The sequence below is a fragment of the Centruroides sculpturatus genome, unplaced genomic scaffold, assembly GCF_000671375.1.
Source record: "Centruroides sculpturatus isolate CEXI.00-Female unplaced genomic scaffold, Cexi_2.0 scaffold162, whole genome shotgun sequence".
In the NCBI taxonomy this organism is placed as follows: Eukaryota; Metazoa; Arthropoda; class Arachnida; order Scorpiones; family Buthidae; genus Centruroides; species Centruroides sculpturatus.
The window spans coordinates 703,610-716,962 of NW_019384555.1; the positions used below are offsets into that span (position 1 = coordinate 703,610).

Genomic DNA, 13,353 nt, shown 5'->3' on the forward strand with positions numbered 1-13,353 from the left:
CGTTGAATTTTCGTCGATGTTAAGCCTAACAAAGACTATTGTATCGTTAAAAATTATTTTTTTATTTTGTACAAACAAAATAAATATATTGAAAAATATAAAAATAATAAAAAATTATACTTCAGATGTTAATTTAGTATCAAAAACGTAAAATATTTGAGTAGCCCAAGACATAGCCAAAGATTGAAGTGGCACAGCACTGGCGAAAATTTAAATTCGCCGACTGGAATTCTTTCGGATGATTGACTTTCGGAAAATCGACGCTCTACTGTAATTTATTTTTAATTGTAATATAATATATGCTTGATGATAATGTGAATATTTTATTCTATTTGTGAAGTAGATCATGATTTCTTTTAAATACTAAAAAGATTTGATTACTGAATACATTTAATATTAAATTTTAGAGGCTGAATTTTTCCAATTAATTTCCAATATTTTAAGAACTTTTTATCAGTATGCACCAACATTAAATTTTCCAGATAGATAGTATCATGCTGAAATATCTGTATATGTTTTTCATCTTAGCTGATAACTCTTTGTTTAACCTTATTTTCATAGCCAATCTATCTGTTGGATATTATTCACTTGGCCTGCTGTAATTTAAAAGACCACCATATAGCAATTATACTATATGAGTGCCAAAACCAAAATTAAAACAAGTGGAAGTAACATGTACCACATCTATACTGACGATGTAATAATGCAAATTACTGAGCAAAGTGAAGAGTAAGAGACTCAAACGAGGCTGCATTGAGTTGACTTTGTGTCCAATTCTAATGCATACTCAGTTTCGGAGAGATGGAAGTCCAAAAAAAAGTGCACATTAGAATCAAGATAACATGATATATATGGATGAGTGATTAGGGAATGGGCTTAATTATCTAAGTCAACATACCTGTATTCATAAAAATTTAAGCTGATTTGGACTTGAATCCAGTTCCCTAGAATGGTAGATTAGAACTTATATTACCTCAACCATCCAACAATCAAATTATAACTGATAGTTTACTCAAGATTACATATCTGCAGCACACACTAGGATGAATATAAAATTAGACTCACTTCAACCGTTAACTGGTGTGAATTAACTCTTGAATATCAAACATTTTCGTAACCCCTTCTGGGTTCTTCCTCAGGCTTCTTTCAATTCTAAACCAGCCAGATCTTCTAAAATAAAAGAGTACAAGGATGAGGTAAAACAAAGAGAACTTATGTGCATGCATTCCTGTGTCATCCTTAAATAAATCCACCCCACACTGGAACACCTCAAATGGTTGAATATAAAATTCAAACGTAATCGAATGGAGAGACGAAGATTTCAGATAACATGTCCTTATGCATATAGTATCCGTGGTATGTTTAAATAAAATGGAACATTAACCAACATTGCTGATAAATTACCATAATATCAAATTCAAATCTAAAATGAAAGAGTACGAGGATGAGTTCGAACAACAAGAACTTATGCGCATGCATTTCCGTGTCATCCTTAAATAAGATTGAATGTTAAATATCATTGTCAAGTAAAGTCTGCCATGCCATAGAAAGACACATTTTCTCCCTGAAATTAACGCATGTAGATCTGCAGCTAGCTTTAAAAATCTTGATTGCCTCCAACCATTTGAGGTGTTTTGGTGTGGGGTGGATTTACTTAAGGATGACACAGGAATGCATGCGCATAAGTTCTCATTGTTAAAACTCATCCTTGTACTCTTTCATTTTAGGTTCGAATTTGATATTATGGTCATTTATAAGCAATGTTGGTTAATGTTCCATTTTATTTAAACATATCACGGATACGCATGCACGTAAGGACATGTTATTTGAAATCTTCATCTCTCCATTCAATTATGTTTGAATTTTATATTCATGTTTGTTTTAGAAGATCCAGCTGGTTTAGAATTGAAAGAAGCCTGAGGAAGAACCCTGAAGGGGTTAAAAGGCAAAATGTTGTTTGTGGTACTTTGGATCCTGCAGCTATTAAAAATTGAATGTTTGCAACACTAGCTGCACAAATAACAATTGAATCATAGATATGAGTGCATGATGATTGGCTCAGATATGTAAACAAATGATTTAATTCAATATCTCTTTTGATCTTTTGAAATCATATTATGGCAGAAACACACGAAATGAGACCACGTTTAATGAACGATACCTGTATGTGATAAATTTGATTTAATGATATTTTGCATTTTGGAATTGTAAAAACCTTAATGATTGCATGCTTATTGATTTACTGTATGCATTAAAGGTTCTTTATTTAAATGTTTTTTATATTTATTGTATTAAAATTTGTTTATTTAAAATTTTTTGTCAAATTATGTAAGCATTAATAACTTTTTATAAATTATAATTTGAAGTATTTAATGAAATTAATATATTATATATTCAGAATTAATTTATTTTGTTTTCATGAAGTTTGATATTTATTTAAAAGTTATTAAAAGTATAGATTTTTTATTTTTACATTTATTTTCAGCGAGCTGAAGTTGCATGCCAGCAGTTACAGTTGTTAAATCCAATGGTTGAGGTTACTCCTAATGTTAATTCAGTAGAAGATATAAATAATGAATTCTTCCTATCATATAATGTAGTTTGTATAATTAGTTCAAATACCAAAACTCTGATTCGATTAAATAATTTGTGCAGAAAACATGAAAAAAAATTCTTTTGTGGTGATGTTTGGGGATTTTATGGCTATTGCTTCTTAGATTTGAATCATCATTCTTATGTTGAGTAAGTACCTTTCTGTTCTTAATTCAAAATCAGCTTCATAATTTAAACATACAATCTATCACATGCTGAAATTTCTTCAAACTCAAATTCTTTTTGTTTAAAAACTTATAAAATTGATTATACTGTCAACAGAATTTAAATACTTTTTGAAATTAAATCATTTGAGCTTTGATAATCATTATGAAAATATGTATTAACATGCTATAGCCTAAGGAATGTAGAACACTGGATACATTTATAAAGTTGAACAAGTTAAAGGAGAATGATGCCATTGTATTCTTACTTTTGCCAGACATTTTGAATGAATTTTTTACAGCAAAATGGCTTTCTAAAATTTTGAGTTACAGATGTTGCTAGTACAGTCTTATCTAAAATATTTTTCTCAGATTATTTCAGTCATTTAGCTTTTAATTCACAATTCATACCTTTGAGTGAATTTAGAAACATCAATATCACCAGATGCCATTTTCATCTTGATATGAACTAACTCATTCTTTGGTGAATTTTGTTTGAAATATCATTAGAATAGAGTTTGTATATTGAGCTGAATTATACTTTATGATCAACTTATTAGTAATTTGTTTAACTTGTACAACTTAACGAATGTACCCACTGTTAATGCTTATTTATGAAACCGAATAGTATGCTGTTAAGTAATGGCAAGATTAACTTTTAAGTTTCTGATGTTAAATTTTAATGCTGTATATGATTCGCAAGTTTTCTAAAAGTTAGATAGTATACATATAACCTGAAATAATTGAATCTGTTGATTTCTGAAATAAAAAATTGTAAAAGCATTTTTATTAAAAACAAATATTTCTTATAATGGAAATGTTTTTACAGTTTGTTTCAAAAATATGATATAACTATTATTATATTTTAATAAAAACTTGATTTATAATCAGTTTTATTTTAATTCAGTTGTTATTTTCTCTCAAAACTTTTTATCTTTTTTATTTTCAGAGAAAGAGCAACTTTTACAATGAAACAGGACTGTAAAGAACCGAAAACAAAGAAACTCCGTACAGAAGAAAAAACGACTCAAATAATTACAAAAGTGAGTGAAAACCAAAGCTATACTTTAACAAGTTGTATTAAAGTATAAAATTATGATTTTTATATTCTCAATTTCAGTCTGTTGATTTTACATCTTTAGAAAAAGCACTAGCAGCCAAAGCTGGAAAATTTGGGACAGCTCTTAATAAGCAAACTTCCTCTCTGTTTTTTCTTCTTCATGGTATGTTTGAAGTATTTCAGAAGTTAAAATATATCATCTTATATTTCGAGAGCACCTCAAAAATTTTACTATTTATAGTAATTATATCAGTACAATTTTTGTCTGTTTGTCAAATAAATAAAAACAGGTCTTTTGAGAAGTAGTGTGAGAAATTTAACAAAATTGTAAATTGTAAGGTGCTTAAATGACTCATCACACATTACTAACTCTCAAGTGTAGTGTTAACTTGTTATTATTTAAATATTACAATAGCTGAAAATTCTTACTGTGAAGAACAGAAATTTTCATAATAGAAATTTAAATAAAGAAGGAAAGTTATTGAAAATTAAAACAATGGCTTATTTGAAAATATCCTTTCTCACCAATGCTGAAAAAAGGTAATTTATATATCTTTTAGTAAATGGTAGTCCAGAGAAGTATGTATAACAAAAAAGTTATTGCTAACGTAAAGCTATATAGTTTGAGATATTTAAGTGCAATTAAAAAATTAGTTTAGTGAAATTAAGACATTTACTCAAGGCTGGATTATTTTCCATGTGAACAGACTTATAAAATAATTCAATCTTGAGATAAATGTCTTAATTTCACTAAACTAATTTTTAATTCAACCATTTACTACAATCTTAAGAAACGTTATTTCTCAAGATCATAGTAAGTGTTTGAGATTTAAGGCTTGCAGTGACAAACTCTCTCAACTCATGGAGTTGCCTATCTGACTTGTAGCATTGCCAAACTTTTCATGCTACTTCTTGTGACCCCTGTTTTCATTTGCTCGCTTTGTATATTCTATACATTTAACTATATATGTTTTAAATTTTATTAAGCTCCATTTAAGAAACTGTTTGTTTTTAATTAAAAAAAACTTTAATGGATGTTGTATTTTAGTCAATCTTACCAGCACATATATCATAACGTGTAACATGAGATTAAATAATACATAATATTTGAAAACTGAATAAAATATTTTTTCTTCTTTAAAGTATAAACAAGAATTTGTTATTGCTGGTGATAAAGCTTATTAATTTTCAGAGTAACATCAAACATTGAAGTTCGTACACTCTATGGAAATAATCAACTTTGGTATTAACCAATGAGCATCAGCCATTGATTACTTATTTGTGGCAATTTACTTTCTGTTTCTTCCTCATTTTCTTGTTGCCTTCATTCATTGGAGTGACACATTTTCTTGTTAAATGTGTCACTCCATTACAAACAGTTAGGAAGCTTCACATTCTGGTATCAGAATATGAGGAAGTTCACTGTAGTAATGGTTAAATGCATGATTCTTCACAGATAATGCATGCTGTAAAAATTAATTAATGGAAAAGTCATTTTACCACATAGTGAGAGAAAATAAAATTCACACATTGCCTGATATATTAAGCAAAAAGTGAAGTGCTGGCATTGTTAGAGAATGTGCTGATTGGTTTAACTGAAGTGCCATTGTGTGACATTGCTCTCAAGTTAATTCTTTCCACAGACAGACTAATATTCTTATATATCATCAATCTGTTATAATAGATCACATCTTGCTTTGGAAATACTTTTTTGAAATATTGGAACTATTCATACTATTTTAAGTAGTTTTTACCTTCAGTTTTAGGATAAACTACAAGGTGTTTCATAAATACTGGATGCATGCTGCACATTATCTGGATGAGACTTAGGAATATTTAAAGATTATATAGCAGTGACATGACAGATGCTTTGTATCTTGTAAAATTTATATAACTTGTATATTAGGAAGAACAAATCTATGTGGGTATGTTAAGCGTACATCATAGCAGATCTGGTCAAGATTGTGAAACATGCTGTACTTCAACATTACATCATATTGCATTTATATATATTCTGAAGAAAAATGTACAATACTTCTACTGGTTAATTTAATTTAATTTTAAAATGCATATCACTCAGTTTTTTTTTAATCTTAAAAGTGGACAAAAGCAAAACTTTTAGCCATATTTTTTAATAAAATTAAAAATTTTATATCAAATTATTGTAAATTCCAAAATATGGTTCCTATTATAAATAATACATTGAATAATTACATCAATATTACATTAGAAACTGTTTATTCAGACTTATGGCTAAATTTTTTTTCTACCATTTATAATTGTGAGTTTTATATTAAGATTATTTTAACTAAAGATAAGTTTATTGAAAATATTAAATATTCTAATGTTATATCTGTTGTATAAATTTTCAATTTTATGTTTTTATAATTAACTTAAATTTTAATTTTATTAAAATCCTTTTTTTCTGTTCAGTAATTTTCAAGTTTTGGGAAATTAATCAACGATATCCACAAATACAGAGTCGTGAAGATGATATTAATAAACTACTACAGTTGAAAGATCAAGTAATGAAAGAATTAAGTATTGATAGTAAACGATTAGAAGATCAAGTTTTAATGTGAGCATTTTCTAATTTTGAAATGTAACAATTATGATGAACTACTGGAAAAAAATTTATTAACATTATAATATTATCACTAGATAATTTCATAGTTAAGAACTAATAAAATTTAAAGACATGACAAGACACCATTAAGCAATCATGGGCTCAAAAGGCACTTATTTCTATGACCTGGCCCAGGATTTTGTTGACAAAACTGCATCAAACAGCTGGTTAGCTTGGGGATGCCCCTTTGGACAGTTGGAAGTGTTCATGATTGCCATACAGAATCAGATCATAAATACTGAAAACTACAGAAAACACATACTCAAAGATACAACACTCACAAATGACACATGTAGAAAGTGTCACATCGTGCCAGAAACTATACAACATATCACTTCTGGTTGCGAGCTCTTGGCACAGACAGATTACTTACATAGACACAATCAAGTAGCAAATATAATACACCAAAAACTTGCAAGCAAACACAAATCATTAGACATCAACAAATCATACTTCAAATACATTCCACAGACAGTATTGGAAAACAACATGCACAAAATGTACTACAATAGAGCCATAATCACAGATAAAATGATTTACCACAAAAGACCAGACATCAATCACACTCATTGACACACAATAAAATCACATACATTATAGACATAGCCAATCCAAACACTCACAATATACAAAACACGCACTGAAAAAATCAGCAAGTACACAGAACTCGTCCAGGAAATAAGGCATCTGTGGAGGATGGATGGGGTGCTTATTGTACCTGTTGTTCCTTCCTCTACAGGTGTGATACCACATACACTACAAAAAAGCCTGGGAACATTACAATTGAACAGAAACACATACATCACACTACAGAAGGCCACTATATTGAATACATGCCAGATTGTTAGGAAATTCCTGAACACTGACACACTTATTTAATTTTTGTTTGCTTTGCCTTGACTTGTCCAGCATAGTACACAGCAACTGGTGTCAATCGAGTATAACCAACTACTCCCAACATAATAATAATAATAATATAAATTGTTAACATTTGCTTGGAGAAAATTAAAATGATGATAGAAATTATTTATTATTGATTTTGACTGATTGATCATGTTGAAAGTGATATTTTTACTGAAGTTAACCCATAAATTTCATAATTTGCTTGAGAAAAGTAATAAAATATTGTATTTGGATTCATATAATTACCAGATACATCCAAAGGTCAGTTGTATTTATTCTATTATGCAATGACTAATGAAAATGACTTATACATAGTCAAAATGGTTTCAGTAAATAAAAAGATAGTTACTATCCTCAATTTAGAAGATAAGTGAGTTATTTTATTGTGTAAATGGGATGCCAAGTTATTCAGAATATAATAAAAACAACAAATAGTATTTAATTATCATATAGATTAAAAAAATTAAATAAAGTAAAATTTATATGCTTTTTTTATTTTGTAATTACTCAAATTAAATATTTTGCCCACAATTTGGAGTTAAATTTTGAATTCAGTTTTGACCCATTTTCAGAAAAAGGTTTGCCATCACTGGCCTATGCTATCAGAAAATACAGCTGAAACACAATCATTTAATCTTCAATCTCTGATGGCAAGATGGCTGAGTAACCACTTTGATAAATATAATTTAGAAGGTCTTAAGGTTACAAAATTTATTTATTTTTTCTTATATACATTGCTCAGTGTTTTGTTATAATATTTTATTGTAAGTTAGTATGTTAAATTATATATGATATATTACTTTGTGTTAATCAATATAAAATATTTATTTTGACTTGAAAAAATTAGTATTATTCGATAATTGATTAATGATTATTATTTTATTTGTATATATGAATGCCAATTTTACTATATACATTTTAAAAATTATAATTGCATTATTTTTATTTTAAATTTCAGAGATTGAAATTTAATAAATTTATAATTGAAGTTTAGACTGTTTACAAAAAATATCAAATTTTTGAGTCTATCTTAATCCTTTTTTATACAACCCCAGAAGTAACAGTTAACATGGTTTTTTTTGAAGAATATACTTCTTAAAACAAAGGTAAACAATAAGTAAAAAAAGGTTCACAATGTTAAAAACGATCAAGTGTCAGCCTTCTGTTATAGATTCTGTTATAGATTTTACATTAAAAACACAAAGAATTCTTCTCACCACATTGTCCTTATCCATTTTTTAACTGCTTCGGGCCCTCTGATGGTAGTTACGAGTAGTTACAAATTATATTGATATATGACCATCTTGTGATTAGAAATGGAAAAAGGAAATCAAACTGAAATCCTTTGTTGTTATTCTCTTAGTTCTTTAATTATACATAAAATTCTTTAGTTACAGTTCATTTTATATTTTTTGTTCTCTTAACTATACTGTAAGTGTGCTTTATAATTTCTTTTTATAATTACTGTTGATGGTGATTTTTAATAATTAAGGAATTAAAATATTTTAGCTATCTGTTCAGTTCACATATTTATTATTTTTTAGGCAAGTATTTGGTGAATTAAGTCCTGTTTCTGCTGTAGTTGGGGGTGTTTTAGCACAAGAAGTGATAAAAGTTAGTTTCATTTATGTAATTTATTCAAATAAAATTAAAAACTGATCTCTAATTTAGAAACATCATATTTATATGTACGTACTATATTTCAAGTCAAATGTTAAAATTGAATTTTTTAACAATATATAATTATATATATATTTGTTATATCGACAATAAAATCTTAACTTTTTAAACAATGTAGGCAGTGTCCTGTAAAGATAATCCCATCAAGAATTTCTTCTTATTTCACGGAAAAGAAGGCGGAGGAGTCGTAGAAAATATCGGAAGGTAAAAATAAAGCGGCACTTCATTTGTATAATTTCATCTGCCAAACATTGACAGTCGGCAAGAATATTTATTGCATTTATGATCATTTGAAAGAAGAGTAAGGATAGAATTTTTGTACACCAGTAATTCTTTGTTATAAAATGTGACATTGTCATGTATGTTTTTTATAACATTAAAAGTTATCTTCAATTTTAAATTTTCTGTTTGAGTCTCTGTAATATAAGTTGCTTGTATGTGTGTGTGTGTGTATATATATATATATAATAATAATAATTTTAAGTGAAAATTAGTTCAAAATATGTAAATAAACATTTCTGAATTAGTGTATGATTTTTGGGAACTTCAAATCTTAACTACTGATAGCAATTTAATAATGTGTAATTGAAAGTTTTTGAATTAAATGGATTAGAAATATATATATTTAGATTAATATGTAAAATTTACAAAACATTTTTATTAATACACAATAATTTAATTTATAAACAAATATTAGGATTATTGTTAAAATGTAGTATTACGTATGGAAGAATATTTTTTTAAATTAAAAAAGTTTCTTTAGCATAATATACAATATATATGAAATGGGAGATACTTCAGTTCACCTCCAACTGATCCAATGTACTGAAATGGTGATACTGGTTATTAATATTTTGGCTATTTTTTCACACCACTGTTCTCTTAATTTCATCTTTCTATTTATCTAAAATAAAGAAATAAAATTAATTAAATAAAAGACAGTCATTTAATTAGATTATGGCATGGTAGTAATAATACCTGTTAAAAAGTAGGAGTATAATAGATTATAGTAACTTAAAAAATATACATTTATTTAAAAGTTGGGGTAGGGTGTATATAGTTTAATTGTTTGAGCCCATTAAACTATACAGTGGTACTTCAGGATACGAAATTAATCCGTTCTGCCACTAAGATCGTATCATGAAAATGTCGTAAGGTGAATCATTTTTCCCCATACGATTACATGTAAAACCAAATAATTCGTTCCAACACGAAAAACACACTCAAATTAAAGCTAAGTAATACATTAAAAAAATAACTATAGTAAGGAAAACACTGAAAAATGCATTTTGTAGTTGTAAATGTATAAGTAATCGTAATATAATAATAATTGATTGAAAAAAAAATGTAGTTTTATTTGCACTTTACCTTTGAGGATAGACGAGGTGGAGGTGTAAATTGGTGGAAGGAGAGGGAGAAGGGAAATGATACTAAAACAACTTACATAACATAATGTAACAATAACTTAAAAATAACTTAGAAAAGATTTTAAAAAATTAGTGTTGTTTTATATATTTTTATTTTTATTCACTGCTTTTTGCTTTCCTTCACTTCTGTCAGCACGTTCACTGGATAGAGGTCGCTTGGTAAAATATCTATCCAGAGGTTTGGCTTTGCCTACTTTTTAAAATGTTTCTAAAATGACTTTGTCATTACTCCAAGCAGCAATACGGCCAGTGTAAACCTTTTCGGGATGTTTCTTTTCAATAAAATCAGACACTTTCTGATAATACCTCAAGATTTCCTTTATCGAGCGAGATACTTCCACGACGAAGCAAACACGCGGACTGAGACCGATGAACAGAAGTGAATAAAAAACTGGCGCGGCGAACTAATGTAATGTCGTATGGTGAGATTTTGTTCGTATCGTGGAGCAAAAATATGTTCGAATTTCATGTCGTATCCTGAATATTTCGTATGCTGGGGCGTTCGTATCCTGAGTACCACTGTATAACCCAACCCAAGAAACCATGTAAATTTAAAACAGTAGAAAATCAAACAAAATATATATACACAAGATCACTGAGGTACAAGAATAATAAGTATAAAATACTTTTACATTGGTAAAGTTTAAAAATAAATGTATAAAAGCCAATCAATGGTGTGAAAATATAAGTATATATCGATAAACTCACTGGTGTAAATGGCAAATGGCAGGTAAACATACTATTATTATTTTAAATAGTAATAGCAAATGGTCAAGTATAAATTGATGTTTTAATAACGCAAAATTTATAAAAGGAAGCTCAGTTAATAACTTACATAACTATATTAAGTTGACATTAAATAATAATTTTAAAAAGAATAAGAAGAGTGATGTATTATTTTTTCTTAAAAATATTTACAGATACAACTAGTCGAATGAAGAAATGATGCGATGTTAGCGAATGAAATATCGGCAATGATAGTTTTCAAGTCTTAATTTTTTTTCAAATGCTACTTTATACTTGTTTGAATCTTAGTTATTAAAAATTACATTTTAATGCAGCGGTTCCCAAAGTGTGCGAGAAATAATATCAAATTTTCATAATTTTACTTTCACTTTCAATTCGATGCGATAAGATGTGACGTCTAGCAGACCGGATGCAAATCATTAACTCGGTAATAAAGGTGGCAAAATGTAAAATGCCTCGTACCATCGCAGAAAAACTCGTTCTATCGGCTGCTGTAGATACGGTGAACATTACGATCGGTGGGTCTGCTGGGATAGTGTTATTGGACGAAGGCACTTTCGAAAGTGCCTTCGTCCAATAACACTATCGGTGGCAGAATACAGCGCATAGCGAAGGACCTCCAATACTCTGTTATTGAAAAAATGGAAGGGAAGAAATCGGGGTTGCAGCTAGTTGAGGACACGGATAATAATGATGATGCTTACTCGATTTGCTATGTACAGTTTATAGATAATAACAACTTTGTAGAATACTTTCTCTTCTGTAAAAATAGTGCAGGTGCTAAGGCTCGCGACTCGTTCGAGATCCTCGATATTTTTATTTCCGAAAATAATTTGGAGTGGACCAAACGAATTAGTATCTTTACTGATGGTGCTCGTTCTATGTCCGGATGTTACGGTAGATTGCGAGCACTTTTTCGAAGCAAAGACCCCGATGCGCTGTGGATCCATTGCATTATTCACAGGGAAGCGCTGGCATCAAAATATCCGCAACGAACCAGAATATGTAGTACATGTAGTAAACTTTATAAAAATGGCCATTGAAGGCAAGATTTTTCAAAAAAACTGCGAGGATTTGGGATCCGAGCACGAGTCTTTGTTGTACTACAGCACTGAGAAAGTACAGTACAAAACATTACCTCGAGAGAGCCATGGCTCTCTCGAGGTAATGTTTTGTCTCGTACATTTGAACCGCGACATGAAATTTACATTTTTTAAAGAGGAAACCACAAGTGTGCCGAAAATTTTGATTGAAGATTTTTTGGTAAAACTAGCGTACTCGTGATATTTTTGAAAAGCCGAATGCTCCGAATCTCTGCCTGCAGAGAAACAACGGGCAACTTTTAAAGTGGATTGAGAAAATTTCAGCTTTTATAAAAAAAAATTAAAACTGGAAAATAAAAATAAATGAAGACGGAAGAAAAGAATGTTTTCCCTTGTTTTAACAGTGTTTGACTTTCAATGGAGTCGATTTCTCTCGAGGTACGAGCTCTATTTTTAAAGAACATTTATCACAGCTTATCACCTGGTTTGAGAAATATTTTCAAAATGATAATATCGACAAATTTGCACGGATTCGAGATCCATTTAATGCCAATGCTCCGTCCGAATTTACCGCAGACGAAGAGAATCTTATCGAGTTGTCTGGCGACAATACATTGAAAACAAAATTTAGCAGCGAGGAATTAACTGAACTTTGGATATCGGTAAAAGACGAATATCCCTTCCGAGTGGTACAGCTCGGAGAATCTTAATTTCATTGGCGATTTCTTATTTTCGCGAAGCCGAGTTCGTGGCTGTGATAAAAACTAAGAATTGCACGAAAATCAATGCGGAAAAGGAAATGAAAGTGGCCGCGGCCAGTTTGATTTCAAGGTACGAGAAAATGTGCAGCGATCAACGGGCTCGTCCATCCCACTAATTATAATTAATTGAATTTGTTCAATTACAGTGTTTTGTTACCTTAAATACCTGTTTTATTTATTTTTTACTTAACATCCTAACTCTTTAATTAAAAGAATATTGGCTGTTTCGCATATTATACTTGTTAGAATTTGACATAGGGCGCCTCGAGAAAATCCGAATATAGCGAGGGCGCAAGAATCGGAAAAGTTTGGGAACCACTGTTTTAACGTATTTAATTAAATACCTATTC

General features: G+C 29.3%; 1 protein-coding gene across 1 annotated transcript in view; it reads left to right on the forward strand.

The window, feature by feature from the left end:
- Positions 1-9,454, forward strand: part of LOC111623828 (SUMO-activating enzyme subunit 1-like) — a 39,550-nt gene extending 30,096 nt beyond the window's left edge. Inside the window, exons 4-9 of the mRNA XM_023366541.1 lie at positions 2,486-2,742; positions 3,706-3,799; positions 3,877-3,979; positions 6,250-6,394; positions 8,890-8,959; positions 9,144-9,454. Of these exons, the coding sequence (XP_023222309.1) occupies positions 2,486-2,742; positions 3,706-3,799; positions 3,877-3,979; positions 6,250-6,394; positions 8,890-8,959; positions 9,144-9,233 (759 nt within the window). The 3' untranslated portion in view covers positions 9,234-9,454. The remainder of the gene's footprint in view (positions 1-2,485; positions 2,743-3,705; positions 3,800-3,876; positions 3,980-6,249; positions 6,395-8,889; positions 8,960-9,143) is intronic.
- The last annotated feature ends 3,899 nt before the right edge of the window (positions 9,455-13,353 follow it).